General features: G+C 35.8%; 2 protein-coding genes across 6 annotated transcripts in view; both read left to right on the top strand.

Moving 5' to 3' along the window:
• The window catches only part of LOC128228555 (rap guanine nucleotide exchange factor 4-like), an 89977-nt gene extending 68657 nt beyond the window's left edge, over positions 1 to 21320 (top strand). For all 5 annotated transcript variants that reach the window (XM_052939965.1, XM_052939955.1, XM_052939931.1 and 2 more), the window contains 22 exons: positions 239 to 345; positions 3654 to 3882; positions 4926 to 5109; positions 5399 to 5544; positions 5945 to 6021; positions 6975 to 7042; positions 8360 to 8438; positions 8983 to 9095; positions 9362 to 9447; positions 9897 to 9975; positions 10894 to 11044; positions 11622 to 11716; positions 12573 to 12694; positions 13800 to 13946; positions 14235 to 14332; positions 14853 to 14978; positions 15452 to 15630; positions 15836 to 15926; positions 16416 to 16554; positions 17132 to 17196; positions 17543 to 17597; positions 18198 to 21320. In XM_052939965.1, the coding sequence (XP_052795925.1) occupies positions 239 to 345; positions 3654 to 3882; positions 4926 to 5109; positions 5399 to 5544; positions 5945 to 6021; positions 6975 to 7042; positions 8360 to 8438; positions 8983 to 9095; positions 9362 to 9447; positions 9897 to 9975; positions 10894 to 11044; positions 11622 to 11716; positions 12573 to 12694; positions 13800 to 13946; positions 14235 to 14332; positions 14853 to 14978; positions 15452 to 15630; positions 15836 to 15926; positions 16416 to 16554; positions 17132 to 17196; positions 17543 to 17597; positions 18198 to 18322 (2561 nt within the window). In that variant the 3' untranslated portion in view covers positions 18323 to 21320. The remainder of the gene's footprint in view (positions 1 to 238; positions 346 to 3653; positions 3883 to 4925; positions 5110 to 5398; positions 5545 to 5944; positions 6022 to 6974; positions 7043 to 8359; positions 8439 to 8982; positions 9096 to 9361; positions 9448 to 9896; positions 9976 to 10893; positions 11045 to 11621; positions 11717 to 12572; positions 12695 to 13799; positions 13947 to 14234; positions 14333 to 14852; positions 14979 to 15451; positions 15631 to 15835; positions 15927 to 16415; positions 16555 to 17131; positions 17197 to 17542; positions 17598 to 18197) is intronic.
• On the top strand, positions 18532 to 19167 carry LOC128236266 (uncharacterized). The gene has a single exon (XM_052951152.1). It carries the CDS (start codon positions 18532 to 18534, stop codon positions 19165 to 19167), a length of 636 nt encoding a protein of 211 aa, XP_052807112.1.
• Positions 21321 to 21326: the final 6 nt, after the last annotated feature.

Below are 21326 nucleotides of genomic sequence, written 5' to 3'. Positions count from 1 at the left end.
GAGCAGAGTGCAACTTGTATACTTTTAAGTCTTAAGCTAAGCGGGTTATGTGGGTGGTTTAGTACCATATTGTAAAGGACAATTTTCAATAATTAGCATGCTTAATAGTTAAAAGCATTGTAATGTATCCACACGCTAGTTATTGAACAGCTAAGCTCCGCCTACTTGTAACCATTCTGTTATTGGAATTTTTGACGAAGTATTATAGTGCCAACTGTATGTATATATGTGACTTAAGGGAGTGGGAGTCGTTCATCAACTGAGACACCATCTTCAGACAAGAGGCGATTGTCAAGTAAAGTGCCCGCGGAGGAGCTGCCGAATCCAGCAGCCCCTATTACTCAGGTAGGTTTTGGTATAACATTATTTTGGATGGACTATAAAACGAAAAATCTTTATTTTTAAGGCTTGATCATACATGCCATATTTCTGGAAAGCTTCTTAGGTGACTTCAATGACCTCAACTACCAGGTTTTGAAAGTCATTAACCACTCCGGCCATGGGCATCTTTTATCGCATGTTCTACTTCACAAAGCATTTTATTTAAACTAACGTTTCTTTTTATGCCCCCTTTTGAAAAAAGTGGGGTATATTGTTTTGCACATGTCGGTCGGTCGGTCGGTCGGTCGGTCGGTCGGTCGGTCGGTCTGTCTGTCTGTCGGTCGGTCGGTCGGAATACCAAATGGTTTCCGATCAATAACTTGAGAACGCTTTGACCGAGGGACCTCATACTTGGTATGTGTATTGGTCATCACCAGCAGATGAACCCTATTGATTTTGAGGTCAGTGGGTCAAAGGTCAAGGTCAGTGTGACCTTTACATGAAAAACGGTTTCCGATCAATAACTTGAGAACGCTTTGACCCAGGAACCTCATACTTGGTAGGTGTATTGGTCATGACCAGCAGATGAACCCTATTGATTTTGAGGTCAGTGGGTCAAAGGTCAAGGTCAGTGTGACCTTAACATGAAAAACGGTTTCCGATCAATAACTTGAGAACGCTTTGACCCAGGGACCTCATACTAGGTAGGCTTATTGGTCATGACCAGCAGATGAACCCTATTGATTTTGAGGTCAGTGGGTCAAAGGTCAAGGTCAGTGTGACCTTTACATGAAAAACGGTTTCCGATCAATAACTTGAGAACGCTTTGACCCAGGAACCTCATACTTGGTAGGTGTATTGGTCATGACCAGCAGATGAACCCTATTGATTTTGAGGTCAAAGGTCAAGGTCAGTGTGACCTTAACATGAAAAACGGTTTCCGATCAATAACTTGAGAACGCTTTGACCCAGGGACCTCATACTAGGTAGGCTTATTGGTCATGACCAGCAGATGAACCCTATTGATTTTGAGGTCAGTGGGTCAAAGGTCAAGGTCAGTGTGACTGTAAGCTGAAAAAAGGTTTTCTGATTGTCCATATTTTATTTTCTTATATAGTAGACAGTAGAAATTTATATGTCACTAAATGCATGAGTTGAAGTATCAGTTTTCAGTGAACATCTAGTTTAATTATGCCCCCCTTCGAAGCAGAGGGGTTATATTTTTATTGTTTTACAGTCATTGTAGATATCAACTTCAAACTTAACAATACCCATGTGCTGTTTTGTGAGTTATAGATCTCCAAATTAAATATTGTAAGAGTAATGGCCCTTTGTAACTTTTTAAATAAATACATATTTTTTGGGATAAAGTGTGGTAGGGATCCTCTTATTATGCCCCCCTTCGAAGAAGAGGGGTATATTGCTTTGCACAGGCATGTCGGTATGTCGGTCGGTCGGTCCGTCGGTAGACCAAAGCTTGTTCGAGTGATAACTCAACAATTCCTGGACGTATGGTCATCAAACTTCACATGAAGGTTGGGCCTGACCAGTAGATGACCCCTATTGATTTAAGGGCTCATCGGGTCAAAGGTCAATGTCACAGTGACCTTTAATGGTAAAATAATTTTAAAGCTTGTCCATGTGATAACTCAACAATGCCTAGACCTATGGTCATCAAAGTTGATATGGGAGTTGGGCCTGACCATTAGATGACCCCTATTGTTTTGGGGGGTCATTGGGCCAAAGGTCAAGGTCACAGGGACCTGGAATGGTAAAAGGTTGTCCGAGTGATAACTCGACAATGCCTGCTCCCATGGCCCTCAAACTTGACATGGAGGTTGGGCCTGACCAGTAGCTGACCCTTATTGTTTTTGGGGCTCATCGGGTCAAAGGTCAAGGTCACAGTGACCTTGAATGGTAAAAGGTTGTCCGAGTGATGACTCGACAATGCCTGCACCCATGGCCCTCATAATTGAATTGGAGGTTGGGCCTGATCAGTAGATGACCCCTATTGTTTTGGGGGGTCATCGGGCCAAAGGTCAAGGTCACAGTGACTTTGAACTGGTAGAAATTTGTCAGAGTAATAACTCGACAATGCCTGCACCCATGGCATTCAAACTTGACTCGGAGGTTGGGCCTGACCAGTAGATGACCCTTATTGCTTTGGGGGCTCATCGGGTCAAAGGTCACAGTGACCTTGAATGGTCAAAGGTTGTCCGAGTGATAACTCGACAATGCCTGCACCTATGGCCCACAAACATGACTTGGAGGTTGGGCCTGACCAGTAGATGACCCCTATTGATTTTAGGGGTCAAGGTCACAGTAACCTTGAAAGCAAACTTGACAATTCCTGGACCTATTGTCATCAAACTTGACATGAAGGTTCGGCCTGACCAGTAGATGACCCCCCTTGACCACCACAGTAACTTAAAACACAAAAAAGTTAACAATCTTCTCCCAGTGATATCTCAACAATGCCTGAACCTATGATCATCAAACTTGACATGGAAGTTGGGCCTAACCAGGAGATGACACTTATTGATTTTAGGAGTGATTGGGTCAAAGGTCAAGTTCACAGTGACCTTGAATGTGAAAATGTTTCAAGTGATAATTCGACAATGCCTGCACCCATGGTCCTCAAACTTGACTTGGTGATGTGTCTGACCTGTAGATGACCCCTTATGATTTTAGGGGTCATCGGGTCAAATGTCAAGGTTACAGTGACCTTGAACGAAAAAAGCTTGTCTGTGTGATAACTTGTCAATGCCTGCACCCATGGCCCTCAAACTTGACATTTAGATTTTTGTTGACCAGTTGATGACGCCTTTGGATTTTAAGGTCATGGTCATAACACACTCTATCCTCAAACTTTGAATAGTCATTATCTTAAAACTGCCTCAACGGCATCCAATGTCAGTGACAAATCAGCTGTCATTTCGGTCCATGCATAGTTCATTCAATTGTCCATATAATCCTGACAACATGGCGCTCAGGGGGGGGGGGGGGGGGGGGGGGGGGGGGGGGGGCATAATGTTTGACAAACATCTCTTGTTAAATATAAAATACTGTATTGAGAATATGGTATGTTTTGTTTTAAAAATTGAAATTTTGGGGGGTATTCATACCCCACCTGTAAATGGAGCAAAAATACCCAGGATATTTCCCTCTGTTGGGGGATAATGGCATGTATGCTTGATGTAATACTTATACTTATAAGTAATTTTTTTGACTTGATATATTGGTATTTATAAAATTAATGTAACTTTTAACTCAGTCATTGTAGTGATAAAATAATTACCTATTTGAAAAATATCTGATTTTTCCCTCCATAGGTGCCTTCTGATCGTCTAGCACATGCGGGACATGTTTTACGTACCGTTCTATTGGCGCGGGCCCCGCACATGATCCGGGACCGGAAATTCCACCTTCGCACATATCGTCGTTGTATGGTCGGCACAGAAATGGTAGACTGGGTTTTACAACATAGTGGACTGGTACATTCCCGAGCACAGGCTGTTGGCATGTGGCAGGCTCTTGTGGAGGAAGGAGTTATTGTGCATGGTGTGTTTTCACAATTTGATGATAAGCTTACACTTTTTGATGATGAGTTTTCACTAGTGGTTGAAAATCGGACTCCATTTGCTATTGATAATCGAATCGAATCGGACCAAACATTTTGATTTACTAACGAACAAAAATCGAAAGTTCATAATATCAGTAAGGAAAAGATTATTTATACATAGTATCACGAGCATTTAAATGGTTAAAACTGGATTCAGTACGTGTGATGCTATAGACATGCTTTTTGCAACAGAAAGTAAATCTCCTTAACCCCTTTCTGTCATTTCACAACTAAATGAAAAAAAAAACATTACAACAAATAACATACATTGTACTTAATAATTGCACATTATACCGCAAAATGATGCACACTGGAACAGGCCAGTTATCTTAATATTTTGTGTAAGAGAATGACATCTCTTGTTTAAATGAACCCAACGAGAATTCACCTGAAAGAAAAAACTACATTTACTCGACATTTACCACAAAAACAAAAACATACGTAGTTACCGGAAGTAACATTAGCGACATCGATTTTGGACAACCACTATCGATTGTCGCCGACATAGCATTGTCAGCGACGATTTATTGATTGTACTCGATAATTGTTTAATCACTAGCTTACACTATTTGATGGGAAGCTGAAACTACTTGGTGATAAGCTTACGTTACTTGATGATAGGCTAACATTATATGATAATAAGCTGACACTATTTGATGACAAGCTTACACTATTTCATGATAAGCTTACACTATTTCATTATAATAGTGATGAAGAACCTACACTGTTTTTGACAAGCAAGCTTACACTTTTTGATAACAAGCTTTCACTTTTAAGTTTTTGATTATAAGCTTACATTATTAAATAAAGAGATAACATTTATTTATGGTCAGGTTATTGTCTTTGATTATAAGCTGACACTGATCGTAGTACCTGCTGTACCATTTCTCTGATGGTGACATTATTTAGCATTCTTGGCTAGCACAGTTTTGATACAGGTTCTCTTTTTTGTTGCATTAAAACGCTTTTCAACTGCTTTCAGTTTGCCATGAGCACCAGTTCAAGGACAAGTACCTCTTCTACCGTTTTCATGAGGATGATGAGGGTGTTAGCACGGTTCCCAGCTCAGCTGTAAAGCGTGAGTGCGAGGATGAACTTCCCGATGTGTTTCTCCTTCTAGCACAGATTGGGCCTGATGCCGTGATGAGAATGATCCTACGGAAACCGTAAGAAATTCATTTACTGAGAGAATAGAATGTTTCAATATTGCGGAAAATTCTGGGTGATGTTTTGTATGTAAAGTACTCTGTGAATGAAAATCTGTCAAAGGATTCCAGCAATTGATTATATTCAACTAATAATTATTTAATCTTCTGCAGGCCACATGAGCATTCTAGTGACGATTAAACATGATAAGCTACTTCATATCAAAGCAATGTCATAATTCTCTATGATGGTGAAACGCAAATGGGCCAGTGTCCTTTGAGACTAATTCTTTCCTCATTTTCTTTGCAGGTCACATGAGCGAACAAGTGAAGATTTGGAGACCATTTACGAAGAGTTACTCCACATCAAAGCTCTGTCCCACCTCTCCACGATGGTGAAACGAGAACTGGCCAGCGTTCTGGTGTTTGAATCACATGCCAAATCAGGAACTGTCTGTACGTATGAGTGGTCATTTGTGAACAACAGTTTTTTTTCTGGGAAAGAAACTTGTCTAGTATCAAAAGCTGAATCTGTACATTTCAGCAGTTAAAAAATACAGTTTCTATAATATATTTTCAGTCAAATGTTGGGTGTCACAGCTTAAAGAAATTGCAATTTAAAGTGATGGTCATGAAAAGGAGTTCATTCATCTGATGTCATAAGCATAATATTAAAGATTTTATGAAAAAAATAAAAAAAATAAGCATAATATTAAAGAAAAGACATGGAAGACATTTTAAATTAAACTAAAAGAAGTAACCAGGAAGGGACACTGACCCCTAATGGAACAGCATACTTGTTTAGGGCTACATTTCTTGTATATTTGATATAAATGTGTCGATAATGTGTTTTCAGTGTTTAACCAGGGGGATGAGGGCAAATCCTGGTACATCATATTGAAGGGCTCTGTGAATGTTGTCATCTATGGAAAGGTATGTTATTAGTTTAGTTACAACTTATTTATTTTACAACGACTTGAAAAAGATTATTAAAGCATTATGGTAATCACTCGTGTTGGCACAATGTATGGTCTTGTGCTTCGGGGGAAACCTGAATACTGGGAGGAAACCTCTTTGTCGGGCTTGGTGACCAAAACCAAACTCACATGTGCCCAGGCCGCAAATCAAACCCAGGTCGCTTAGGTCAGAAGCCAGTGGGCTAACCACTGCGCTAACATGACAATTAATCTATGTTATTCCCATCTGAGTGAGTGTTCTTCCATGAACAAAATTGTATCTGCATCATTTGAATTGATTGAGACCTTTTTACCAGTGAAGTAAGTAAAATTTTATGTGTGATGTTTTCTGTTAAACATTAAATAAGGCTAGAACCTGTTGATCTCTGCTCTCTGTGTACAGACAGGTGCTCTAGTAGCTAGATGCACAGAAACCTGGATGTATGATGCAAAGCCACTTGTTTTGGCTGTTTATCACGTCATGGGACATACTGTTGCAAGTGGTCATGATTCCTCAATAACGTTTTCACAAACTAGCAAAGCTAAATATCTTGGAGGGTTATAAAAAAAGACCAATGAGTCTGGATGAACAGCATAACTGCAATTTAAAGCCTTTGACAAGGAAATATTTAAGTTCTTCGAGTATTTGGCAGATTAAATCAAGTTTGAGCAAGTTATTAAGCCATATAAAATATGATACTTAAACCTGTTGCCCTTTAGATCTTTCAAGAAATTGGCCTCAGTTTGAAAGTCTCTGTCTTAATAAAATGATCTAAAAGAAAGACACCTTATCAGTTTTAGAATTACTTGCATAATGTTTAGTACAGGTCTTATTGCCTCTAAACTACCTTGAAGTTTATTACAAGCAATCCATATAATAAATATTAATGCTATGATCATCTTGAATAATGAGTTTATTGTTCACTTCAGGGGGTTGTGTGTACTCTTCACGAGGGAGATGACTTTGGAAAATTGGCACTGGTCAATGATGCACCGAGGTAATCCATGCCGTACTTTCATATGTTTTAAGAATAATCAGTAATTTTAATAACACACCTTAGGGCATTTCCAGTAAAATGTATAAACCCAGGGGGGGGAGGCAATTAATTTGTTAGTATATGGGTGGGTGTCTTTTTTTTCGCTAATTTGGACCCCAAAAGGGTAAATTTGCTTCTGTAGGGGTTTGGTATAAATTAAAAGTGCCTTCCCCCGGGGGGTATATGTTTTGAATACCCCTTACCCAGTCTTACATATTCTTCTTTAATTACTCAACCGCATTTATGTAAACTGATGAAAAATCATCCTATTGTACTCTTAAAGACAGATAACCTGCCAGCATTTGTATTTTGCACATGTTTCTTCATTTTACAACTCAGAAATGTCAATCCAGTGCTTTTGTTTTTTGGAAAAGCAAGGTTAAAGGAATAGATTGGGGAAAAAATGAATTTTCTAGAATATTCTCCAAACTTATTGATGAGATTTCGACTGCAGATCATGGACAAAATTATGCAAAACGTTAAGTGCATTATATGAGAGTTCTTGAAAATAGTGCATTAAATTTATGATCATTGATAAACAGCAGCGTTTACTGGAAAATGTCTTGTTTTGTTATCTGTAAGTGTTTTTGAGGTGTTTTATTGCTTGAAATGTGGTCATAAACATGGTCATAAACTCCTCTTTCCGAGTGATGTTGTTGCAATATACATGTTGCTGTAAAAGCTCTTATTTTATGTGGTGTTTAATTTCGGCAGATTGTGGAAGTTTTTGTAAATATTTTTGTAAATGTTTTTGCATATTTAATTAAATAATTTATAGGATATTTAAAAACAATTGCAATAATAAATGATACCATTTTTCTAAATATTTGCAATAGTTTATAATTTGTCTTTCGAGCACAAACTGTGTTACAATTCTGGAAGCTTTTGTAAATGTTTTTGTATATTTAATTAAATATTTTTTAGGATATCTAAGGAAAATTGCATTTAATGTTAGGAACAATTGATGTCACTTTTCTAAATATTTGCAATAGTTTATAGTTTGTCTTTCGAGCACAAACTGTGTTATGATCTAGGAAGCTCTTTTTAATGTTTTTGTATATTTAATTAAATAATTTATAGGATATCTTAGTAAAATTGCATTTGTTAAGAAAAATAGATGTCATTTTTTAAATATTTTCAATACTTTATTGTTCGCCTTTTGAGCACAAATTATGTTATTATTTAGACCACCACAACGAACAGTCAGTTTACAGTATAATTTTTTCCTCCATTCATATTGATATTGATAATAACGATGGTATTGTACACAATTTACAGAGCTGCAACAATCGTTCTCCGAGATGACAACTGTCATTTTCTCAGAGTGGATAAAGATGACTTCAACAGAATCTTGAGGGTAATGTATTGGGATCATTAAAGTTACAATAGAATATTGATTCTACTGGTTGTTAAATGTTATGGTTATGTTAGGCTATAAAACTCCTTGGCCTGAAACAACTAACAGTGAATGTTTGACAGAGAAAACATGGTCAATTTAGTTTTACAACTAAATTTTCAATGATGTAGCTAGTTGTATAAGAGTTTTCTGAGGTTGAGTCAACACAAGAACTTGTCCATAAAATGAAAGTTTAATTTCGAAGGTTTGCCCAATATGTTAAAGTAAAATAGTTTTAGAATGAGAAAAAATATATTTGTAGGGTAGGGAGTGTTATACATTTTGTAGTCAAAATTAAAATGAACTATATAGATGTATGCTCCAATTGTTTGAATGCATACTTGTTTTTACTCAGAATTTGCTCAGAATATTTCATATACCAGTATATATTATATATATGGCTACGCGTTCCCAATGGACAAATTTCTGATCAAACTGAAGCACAATCATTCATTCATGTATTGTCACATTCTTCTTTTAAATGTCTGATTTGTTTTATCATCAGGATGTGGAGGCAAACACTGTACGCCTTAAGGAGCATGGCCAAGACGTTCTTGTGTTGGAGAAGATACCGTCAAACACCCAGTCAGCTGATGGAACTGTACAGGCACATTACAAGTAGGGAACATAATTCTGGTTTAGAATATATTATTATTATTATTATTATTATTATTATTATTATTACCTGTGCTGCTATGAGTTGAATATGGACCCATCTTCAAAATGTTTATATGAAAATTGACAATAAATCTGAATAAAACTTATTAAACTGTCTTTTGTGCAAAAACAAACCATTTTTAACCAGGCACAGGTACTTTTTATTTTTGTATTGGGAGAAGGCAATCTTTGATAGTCAGTATTATGTCTGGTTTTGTGTATTCCAGGTACTCTGTGATGGCGGGTACTCCTGAGAAGATGTTGGAGCACCTCCTTGAGAGTCGACTAGATAACAAAAATGAGACAGAAATAGGTATGTTAGATTAGTTATTATACTTATTCACACTTAAAATATGCTTAAAATGCAGTTGAAATTGCACTTACATTGCAAAAGGAACAAAGGCTTTTATTTAAAAAAAAAAGCACCTTCAACAATTACTGCATTTTAAGTGCTTTATGAAAAGAGTGTTTTGGTAAATTATGCATTTGAACATGAGCTGAATGGTTAAAAGTTGTTTATTATATCTCCATTTAATTGATAAACATCCTAGTGTTAATACAGTTTTGTATTTCACTGTCAGTTAATTCATGTAATTACAGCCATTTGGAGGAAGAAAAACTGTTTTTAAACCCACCATTAAGATTTAAAGGCAATTTGCGTACTGCATAAATTATGTCTTTAAACTATTATATAGATATAACTAGATATGGACCATGAACATAACAAACAACATGTAGAATTGTGAAATTTCTGTATTCCAGATGGATTCCTGGAAGATTTCCTACTGACACATGTGATCTACATGCCATGTAACCACCTCTGTCCCGTGCTACTGTCACAGTATCCTTTGCACATGTTGAGAATTCTGCGGACATTCATTTATTGTCTGATTACTTTTTTAAGTTTATTCTTTGGTTGGTACGCAATGCATGTAAAAACAAATTGGTTGGACAGTAGCTGTTATGTAGGTTTATTTGATTTTGCAAATTGGCTTTAATTCAATATCTGGCTCTGGAATTTCTGGATCTTATGATATTTTGCTGTATGCTCTTGATAAGTCATCGCTCCTCTATGTTCAACAGGTGTGCAGAATGCTTTGAAAACTAAGTCTACTTGTTAACCTGAAACTCTTACTGAAGGCTTTAATTTGTCAATGGAAGAATATTTTTAGTTGTTGTTTTCATAGTTGTAGGATGCTGCTGAACGTTTGATTACAATGATATTCCTATCAAAACCATGTTGGAATCATACTGGATCATGTCACATCACTTTATAGTTTGAGGTTTTAAGCCTTGATTTGCATGTCCTTTCACAATCACCTACACCCATTAAAACATATAAATCAATCTTGGATCACATGTATGTATTTACACAACAATGCATTGTTACGCAGCTTCATTTTGTACCATGGGATATTTTGCTAGTAAAATCTTATACTCAAGAATAATTAATGAGGCAGTTTCACTGGTGCCAAATTGGGACATCCTTGAAATCTAAGCAAATGAAATCGGTCATGTGTTCTTTTTTTCTATATTATATTAGTATCAAAACCCCTCCATGATGTCATGGTTAAACTTCCAAGTTCAAGACTATTAAATTTTTATATGTCATTTCATTGGAAGAAGAAATCTCTTCCAGAATAAAGTACCAGGGTTGCGGACGATGACAAGGGTACATGCAATCTAACATTTGTCCATAATGTGGCAGCCAAATATAGCCATTGTTTCAACCATCTTAATTGTCCTTGACCCTGACAAGCTATCACTCCTCAACAGCAGACGGATCAGAGAGCGAGGGATATGAGTTTATGTTGAACCATAAGAAATGTGTGCTACATTTTGTACAGGAGTGGAGCATTATTGTCGGCCTGCCATTCAGAGAGGACCATACAATTAACGCTTTCCTGGAGGTAAGGGCAAAAAATATTGTACTGAATCCAAGGGCAAAGGAAATATGGGTTGTAATAGTTTGTTGAACTGCAAGATATGTGTGCAACGCTTTATTCAGGAGTGGAGTATTCTTCTCGGATTCAAATACATGTAAATCTTTCCTGAAGGTATACATTTAGAAATCAAACATTAAGGTGAACATTCATCACTCGCATGTTAGAAGAAGTCAGCTTCAAAAAAAATAGTTTATCTTTAAGACCATTTAGAGATTTGAGGCATATTTTTGCACTTTATGTAATGATTGCTATCTTTCCATTAAATTACCTGATATGAACAGATTACAATCATGAAATACCAAACTGACATGCTAAATTGGATTAAGACTGCCCTCAATATTTACCTACCGGGTACTTTGTTTAATAAAAAAGTATATTGAAGTCTATGTGCATTTGTTTGTCCTTGGTTGTCATTGGCAAGTAAATATCTCCAGGTTTTACAGTTCATGATTATTTAATTTACATCAGGGGTTTTCAAAGTCATGTCAGTTGTGAATGTCACTGAGGTCCTAGTGTGAATGTGTATGGTTTCTTTGTTCAGGAGCTGCACAGCTGTGTGGTTGGTGACATTCAAGACTATCCGGGCCTCAGAGATGACATCAAACACCTAGAGGCCATTCTCAACTCACAGTCAGGGTAAGTTGCAAATAGATCAAGAGTAATGGGTGTTTAGTGTGTTCAAAGGAGGGGAACAGTATGTTAGTGGGTTGATCCATGGGGTTGTTCTTACTTTGAGCTGCTTGCATAAAGTCCATGTACCATGAGACAGATGTATCTTTACGCAAGCAGTGAGAAGTGATGGAATTCTACAGATCAGCTATATTATTTTTTTTTATTATTAATTTCATACCTTAAGCTTTAAAGTTCTTTTAATTAAAAAAAAAAAAACAGTATTTTTTATTTATGAAACCATTTAATTTTGACAAAAAAAAAAATCCTATTTCTTTTGAGTAGTATTGTAGATGTAAAATTGCACATACACAGTTATCAAAAGTAGACTCTTAGATGAACAAGCCCGACTCTTAAACTATTGGTTGGCATCAAATTTTTTAACATGCCCTTCTTTATAAAATTCAGATTTTGAGCAAGCCCGGAAAACATTTTATCAGTGCAGGGCATGCGGGCTTGTATTAATTTCCACCACTACATACACACTAGGCTACATGTGGAATCCATTACCTAAAACATGCTTTCGCTAACTCTCAGACAGATTAATATCCAGCTTCATGGTGCAGAGAGTTGAGAACTCATTTGAAAAAGATATTTTAGTTATCCAGATCATGCCCTAGAAACAAAAAATATTGAAATGTTTGCATAACTACAAATTACATTAAAAATGCATTTCAAATTACGGGTCCTTGAGCTTCACACTTAAGAATTGTAACATTATCACATAATCATCTTATTTCAGACTTAATGATTCCAGTATTAAAAAAACTCGAAGTTACATATACCTGCTGAAATGTTAGGAACAAAATAATATATGTTTCAGATCCCCAGGTAACAAGTCAAAGAAGAGGTCATCGGGGACATTCACATTTTCACGCAAACATTCCAAGGACTGTTTCCAGGACACACCCAAGAAACGAAAAACCCTCAAACCTGCAGATGAAAGTAAGTGACAAAAGATGAAGTGAGTTTTCTTCAGGTACCCAGGGTTTCTCCCACAACACAAGACTACACTGGCACAAACATCATGCCATTACTTAACATAATTTACCATAACATTCTTCATATTCTTTATAAAATAAATTTCATTTAAACTTAGATCAAGAAAGAATAAGGTCAAGGTAAAAATAAAGATGTTAAGAAAAATGTACAGCAACCAATCTCTCATGCTTCCAGACACCATGGTAAGAAGCAAGTGCGCTATCCACTACTTTAACATGATTTATAGGCTTTGATAAAATACAAAATAGTTCATTTAATGTCCAATTTTAATTGAAATAAAGAACAAAAATGCAAACTTCAATAACCTTGCCAATAAATTTTTTCAGTCATTTATTATCAGTAAGCAATATCTTTTCAAATGAGATCAAAATTGTATTAGGTTACTATGCAACAAAATTTAACATAATTACTAATGGACTTATGGAATGGCAAACTTATTGGTACATCAAATATCTGAATGTGAAGCCATAATCTATTAAACTCATGATGAAAGTAGATGATATTACATGAGTGCTCATTTGTATGCACTTTATTAAATGTTAAGATAATAAAAACCTGACTTGGCATATTATGAACAAATTTAGGAATTAAATTTTAATGAATTTTGTATTAATGACAATAAATGTGATAATCATTTTATATAATGAATAATTAATTGATGATTTATAGCACTATATACATACTAAATGTCCCTATAGAGCATTCACAATTTGCAATGCTTTTCACTGATGTCATCGCAACCAAATTTATTACCGTACACTAGTGATAAATCAAAAATTAAATAATGATTTAATATCACAATTTACGATATATAAAATAAAAATGAGATATTTTTATGCCATAGAAAAAAGAATCTCGTGCAGCTTTTGTCAGCGTTATCCCAGGAAGTTCCGGCACTGATGAATCTAATCGCTGTTCCATATTAGTATATCATCGCCTTAACAGAAATTGTTTGTGCCCTTGTTCATGCCTCTTCGTTTCCATTTATTTTTCCATCAGGCTAGCTAGGTGGCAAATATTTATCATGCTGTATTGTTTTCCATTGCAGCAATATTTAAGGTGTATTGTGCAGACCATTCCTACACGACTCTAAAACTGCCGCTGGAAACGCGGGTTGAACAACTTCTCAGTGCCACAATGGAAAAACAAGGACTTGGAGATGACCTCATTCTTTGTGAAGTCAAGTCAACCGGAGGTAATGTTCTGTTTGTTGGAGATGATAGTAGCCTGTTAAGATTCAATTCGGGTATTAATAATTTGATTGTTTGTGTCTGGTTGCTGAATGCGAATATTGTTTGGTATCAGTATTTATACAATATAAATTAATCAGTATGCCATAAAGCAATCATTCACTTTATTTTAGCGAGAATAATTAAATTATAACAAAAGGTGCTAAAATATGACAATGCAAGTTATTTTGAATATAAATAATTACAGGTATTGTATTTTTGAGTGATATCATAAGCATGGATTTCCATTCCAGAACGCCTGATCTTCAAAGAAAATGACTTATGTGTTACAACAGGACTCAGTATTAATGGCCGACTCTTTGTTACCCCGAAAGAACATCTTGATGCACTGGTAAAAAAATGTTTTATTCACAGGTTTTGAATAGCAGTTTCTTTTACAATTTGATTGGTTAAGAAGTATTGCAATTGAACGACTTATTATATCTTAACTTTATTTATCCAGGCATGTATATCAGTAAATATCTACTCTAAAATAAGGTGCTAAAATATATATAAAAAAAAGGCGATTCATTTGTGAGTCATTCCTGTTTTCCGTGGAAGATATTTGGCTGTTATAGTAAAATCCTAAGGTTGTTGCTTATTAAGCTAAATTTTTCATCAAAGAAAAAATATGATGATCGCTTGGTGTTCTTAGACGTAGTGCTTTTTATTAAACTTGGTCAAAACTCAAATGTTGCAAGTTATTCAAATGAAACTTTCCAGGCACATTTAACATCACATGTGTAGCAAGGCCCATAACTTTGTTGTGCACCTTTTTTGACTGGTAACTTGAGTTCCGTGGCACTCTGCATTACTGTGATAAGCACAGAAAAGTCCTGTAAAAGTGTCATCCTTATTGTTTGATATTGCAGACCCCCCTGCCAGAACAGGAGGGCCCATCAGAGAGTTCATTCTCCCAAATAGAGTCATTCAGTTCCCGGGAAATGGCGTACCACATGACCCTACATGACTGGGAACTCTTCACATGTCTCCAGGAGGTGAGAATATTATAATACTGTAAATATTCTTATAGATATCGTATAGATGTAACAAGCGTTTAGTTTCTAGTTAATGGCAAACCACATGAATCTACATGTCTTTGAACTCTTTAAGTGGGCCATGGTGAGAATACTTAAGTTTCAGTGCTGTCCGTCTGAGAGCTTCTTGTCCTTGGCAGGGACATTAAGTTCATTGGAAATCACAACTGAAAACTATAAACAAATATTCAGGAGGTAATATTACAGTTTAAGCACATAGTAGAGGTGCAGGTATCTATTGCTGGTATACTTAATGTTTTTTTGACCATCCAAACAAAAAACCTGTTGGTATGGCAGCATTGTTTTCATGTTTTGACTATGAACTTACTGCAATCATTAATAGTTATAAATATGTATCCTTATGTAGATGTTTTAGGTTACACAACACCAATATTGTTACAAAGCAACTAATATCCAATTTTTATGTGTTTCAGTATGAGCTCATCTATCAAGTGTTTGGTCGATACAAGTTTGGCAAGATCACAGCTAACCTCGATATGTTCCTGCGCCGCTTTAATGAGCTCCAGTTCTGGGTCGTCACGGAAATGGTTATGGCTGCAAACCTCAGTAAACGGGTCTCGTTGCTACGGAAATTCATTAAACTGGCTGCTCAGTAAGTTGTACTTTACTGTTTTGTTATATTTTTTTGTTTTGGAGACTTTTTGAAAAATGTTAACCGAGAGTCATAAATGCAGTCTGTGTCGGCTTTAAACTACTGTTTTACATCTTCAAGTGGAAAAAGTTAATTGAAATATTTCCATCTTAGTTGTGCTATTGTATGTAATTGATAATATACATGTATTCATTATTATTTTCAGTTGTAAGGAGTTTCGCAACCTGAATAGTTTCTTTGCCATCGTGATGGGTCTCAGTAACATCGCCGTCAGCCGGCTTTCTCAAACTTGGGAGGTGGGTACATGTTAAGTGATTAGAATCTATTATTGGAATAATTTAAGCCTTCTACATATAAGATTTTAGTAAAAGTATTTGCCATTGCCCTCAGCCTATTGTACATTGGAGGTTAGTTGGGAAACAGAAATGATTTGTGTTTTGTACCTGAATGGCGAGGACGAAACCATTTGAATAATAAAAAAAAACTTTGATAAGGGCATATCCCTTTGACCCTAGAAAGAAATATGCGATTTTAAGTTGTAATTGTTGACCAATTGTGTTGATTACTATTAAAACCATAAAGTATCAATTATTTAATACAAAATATAATGAAATGTCAGGGTTATCTTTCCAACTTGCTTTGCTTTTTTGACTGGACTTAAAAAATATAAAAACCCTTCCAAGCATTTTATGAAACTGTTGCTGAAAACTCTGATAAAATGTTTTTAGTCCTGAGCATTATTCAAAAACCATTGTGTATAATTCTGAGCTCTTCTCTCTCCACAGAAACTGCCTGGAAAGTTTAAGAAGATGTTTGCAGACTTTGAGACCCTGATGGACCCTTCACGTAACCATCGTGTGTACCGTCTGTCTGTAGCAAAGATGCAGCCGCCAATCATACCATTCATGCCCCTTCTCATGAAAGGTAATGTTTGAGTTATTTACTTCTATCTTCTATCAGTAAGAGAAAGGTCTCTCAAGTATAAGCTCATACCAGAATAAGGCACAATATGAAGAAGTGCGGTGTATAGGAACCATCACTGTATCCACAGCATTGGCAACTTTAGTTGGGATGTCGAAGCATTTTACAGCCATTTCCTATGAAGGCGGCATTCAGGAGTATTAATCCTGTTCTTTGATAGCTCTAATTTTACTTACTTTTATCATCAACCCACCGATTCTCATTTGAACAGAATTTTGTTTACACAAGATTAAAATGATATGTTTTTTTCATTTTCAACTACCTACTTCCAACTACCTCTACTAAAACTTTCAGGCAAAATAGAGCTTTTCTGCCATAATTTCAAACAGTTATTAAATTTGAACTAAGTCTTGATGTTTTATCATTGAAGCAAGCAATTTTGTTCACATTTCACACAGGTTTTTTTTTAATATCTGACCCTATAAAACATGAATGAGTCCCATTAATTCAGGAGCATGTAAATAACTCAGTATATGGTTTTGAAGAAAAAGTTAACTGCATTGGACTTCTTTGTTTCCAGATATGACATTCACCCATGAAGGAAACAAGACATACTTTGATGGCCTCGTCAACTTTGAGAAAATGGTAAGAATACCTTGGAACTTTTCAAGTAACACAGCTTTTGTGAAGATTAGCAACTGTGAGGTACCTTCAATGTTAGTGTAAAATTTAAGGGTAATTGACAGTTGTTTTGTCAGAAGCACCATTTAGAGCTTCCAATCTTAAGTCAATATTATAGTAGCCTGTACATACATGAGCACCTTACTTGCAAGCAGGGAGTCTCTGGTTTAATACCTGGAAGTCTGCCGACTGCTTTTTCTGAACCTGTGACACTCTTCATTTCATTCATGTTATAATCAACCTTAGTTCTTGCCTTCGGCTGGCAAAGTAATAAAACGTTGATTTTTATATGGACATTGAAATATTTCAGCACATGATTGCTCAGACGTTGAAGACAGTTCGGTTCTGCCGAAGTTCACAACTAGGTATTAATACTTTCTTATTTTAAGCTCGTGTTTATTTTTAAAAAGTTGCCCTATTGTGTAAGCTTTTGTGTTCTCAGCGTCCAAAGAGTTGCTGGTATCATCTTCAGAGTGCAAAACAAATAATCTTGGCCATAACTCATTTTCTTTCAAGATATTCAAATGAATCACTTTACACATGTTTCAAGATACAATATGCACATTAAGAGCAATGCTCATCATTTTGGATTTAATAGTTGTTGAGTTATACCCCTTTTTTACTGGAAAAACAGCAGAAGAGCATAAGCATTGCCTCAGCGGCAAACTGGGTTTTACTCTTACTACAACATAGGAGTAGAGCATATTGATAGTATCATATAATAGTTGTGAAAGTATTTGTTACAAGTTTTAATTTACACAGATTCATGTATGGCTGACATCATGTTAACCATCAAATCTGATTTTAGGCTGTTATAAATCCAGCTATAAACTCATCATTTATTTATATAACTTGTCAAAACAGTTTTAAGCTAGGAAAGAGTGTATAACTCTTCAAGACAAATTCCTGTACAAAGTTTTTACAAATCTTACTCAGTCTTAAAAATTATGACTGCTATATTCCAGACTTGGAGGCCCCTGTGACGCTGAAATCATCAGAGACTGCAGAGTACGTCCGTGACCTGAAGGTCATAGACAACCAGCGACGTCTAACTCAGCTTTCTCACAAGCTTGAACCAAGGAAGACATAATCCAGCAAGAGTGCATCTTGTGAATTTTATCAATCACAAGTAATGGTTCAAGCGTTTTAGCCATGGACAATCAATGATGCCCATCCCTATTTTGAAGCATTCTGGCTATGAACAACCAATGAAGCCCATACCTATGCCAAAGCGTTCTGGCCGTGGACAACCAATGACCCCCAATCCCTACTTCAAAGTGTTCGAGCCGTGGACAACCAATGACCCCCATCCCTTCTCCAAAGTGTTCTGGCCGTGGACAACCAATGACCCCCATCCCTACTCCAAAGCGTTCTGGCCATGAACAACCAATGATGCCTATCTATACTCCAAAGTGTTCTGGCAATGGACAACAAATGGCGTCCATCCCTACTCCAAAGCGTTCTGGCCATGGACAACCAATGACCCCCATCCCTACTACAAAGCGTTCTGGCCATGAACAACCAATGACCCCCATCCCTACTCCAAAGCGTTCTGGCCTTGGACAACCAATTACGCCAATCCCTACTCCAAAATGTTCTGGCCATGAACAACCAATGACTCCCCTTCCTACTCCAAAGCGTTCTGGCCATGAACAACCAATGATGCCTATCTATACTCCAAAGTGTTCTGGCAATGGACAACAAATGGCGTCCATCCCTACTCCAAAATGTTCTGGCCGTGGACAACAAATGACCCCCATCCCTACTACAAAGTGTTCTGGCCGTGGACAACAAATGACCCCCATTCTTACTCCAAAGCGTTCTGGCCATGAACAACCAATGAAACCCGTCCCCCTTCCAAAGCAGTATTGGCCACGAACAACCAATGAAGCCTGTCCCTCTTCCAAAGCAGTATTGGCCATGAACAACCAATGAAGCCTGTCCCCCTTCCAAAGCAGTATTAGGGCAAAAAAAAAATTCATCTGACTGTTATAAAAAAAAAGAATGTGGCAAAAGAGCTGATTTTATTTAAAAAAAATATAAGAAAGATATTCATAAACCAATATTTGGTCAAAAAGAAGACACTTCAAGTGTTTTTTTCGAACAAGAGCTCAGTTGTTGGCGGGGTTGAAGTCTTACATAGTTTTTCTATGGCCTTTATTCTTCAAAATGCTATTTCATTTGTACTTACATGTATGTCAAATATGATGAAAACTTTCTTGACATTCCATGGTTTTTATCATAGAGTGGTCCAGAATTTCAACCATTACTTCTTATTAATATGGCATTATGAACATTTGTAGGCCAACATATAGTAGTAATATTTGTAAAATGCTAACATTACAAAAATGTTATGTTCAAATTACATGTTTATTTTAGTTGAGTGTATATTTGATAACTGTATAAATTGTATATTTTAAACTTGTAAATAACATGGATATGTGCAATATTTGAAGAAGAAAAAATGTAAATAATCTGACATTATCCTGCTTATAGTTTGGTGATAACGATGTGTTTTGCTCACAGTGCTGATTTGTGTTAAATAATTATCATATTGTGTATGAGATATAACTTAGTTAAGTTAATGAATATTTCATACTTCTAGGGCATGGACAGTCTAGGGAACCAAATTGCCAATTACATGCGGGTAGCGATATATACATTTCACTCGATGGAATAATCATGACATAGATTAGTATATACACTGTTTCTTCCTCTTTTTAAAGCACCCCTAAGTAACCATTTCATCTGAAACAGAAAACAGGCAGTTTCAACAATTAAGTATTGTTTGTCAAATGAAGAAAGAAATGAAATCTCTGTTCATGTGAGCTCGGTCACGAAGGTCGGGGGACGTCATCTATCTTAAAGCAAATGGCGAAAAAACAGCCATTTCAGTCACTTCAACCAGCAGCAGTCGACATGACTGATGTAAAAACTCACTTAAATCTCCAAGTATTAGATGATATTGCTGTATTGGTCAGGTACTGGTTACGAAAAGTTAAACAAAACATACCCGAGCCGCGGATACCCGTCCATGCCCTACATGCTTAGCATAGCCATCATTTAGATGGATATTTTATCATGCGTTGTGACACATTATGCCTATGATTATCAAGGTTGTCTTACATCCTGTATTGGTTTTGGTTGTAACCCATTCAAATTCATCTAACATTTATTCACTCCCTTTACTGTGTTTTTAAACGAGAAAAGTGCTATAGTTATTTTTCAAACTCTTCAGTTTGCAAATCATATTTTAAAAGTTTAACATTCCAAAATAACATGTTTTGGAGAAACATTTATCCTTCGTTGATATTTAATGCTTAGATAAATGTAAAACCCAAATTTAAAAAAATAAATATAGTTTAACATGTGTATAATGTTGTGTTACGAGTTGATATCAAAATACATTTATTGGCTCAATGTTATTAATTATACTATTTATTCACATGTACACATTGCTATTCAACATTTCTATCAATTTAATCTATGAACAACACTTTTAAAATAATTATAACTATGAAACAATTTTTCTTCATATTACATGTGTTTAGTTTGTTTTAAATTGTATTTGAACAATTTCATATTTATTATGTTGAGTATTAAATGATATTATAGAAAGAACAGAACAGAAAGATGATTTTTTTGGATTTAAACATATTGTTTCTCATCCATACAAGTAATTATAACACAAATGGTTAGTATATATATACAAATAATACAGAAACAAAACATATTAAGACAAACAAGTGTTATTAAAGTATAGTATTTGTAAGCGATTTTTCTTATTTCATTAGCTTGGCTTATATAAGTACACATGCAGGATCATGTTGAGCTTGCAAGTGAATTAATTCACAAAGCCACCAAACTTCTTATAACTAAGACTGCTACTTGGTAATCTGTAATTTTAGTGTAAAACATTTCTATATTTTCATTATTGGAATTACGGAAGCCTTCATTTGGACACTTTTTCATCATCAAAATCATGACTCAAAATCCATTATATTGTTTTATTTGAAATATATATTTGATATGTTTTGTAGTATTTGTGTTAAGTATGTTGGATATGATAATAAAATATGAAAACATCATTATTT

The sequence above is a fragment of the Mya arenaria genome, chromosome 1 (assembly GCF_026914265.1).
Source record: "Mya arenaria isolate MELC-2E11 chromosome 1, ASM2691426v1".
Classification (NCBI taxonomy): Eukaryota; Metazoa; Mollusca; class Bivalvia; order Myida; family Myidae; genus Mya; species Mya arenaria.
This window is presented reverse-complemented; position numbering and strand designations above follow the sequence as displayed.

Coding starts and splice junctions, on each gene's coding strand:
- LOC128236266 (XM_052951152.1), top strand. CDS start 18,532: ATGACCCCCATCCCTTCTCCAAAGTGTTCTGGCCGTGGACAACCAATG.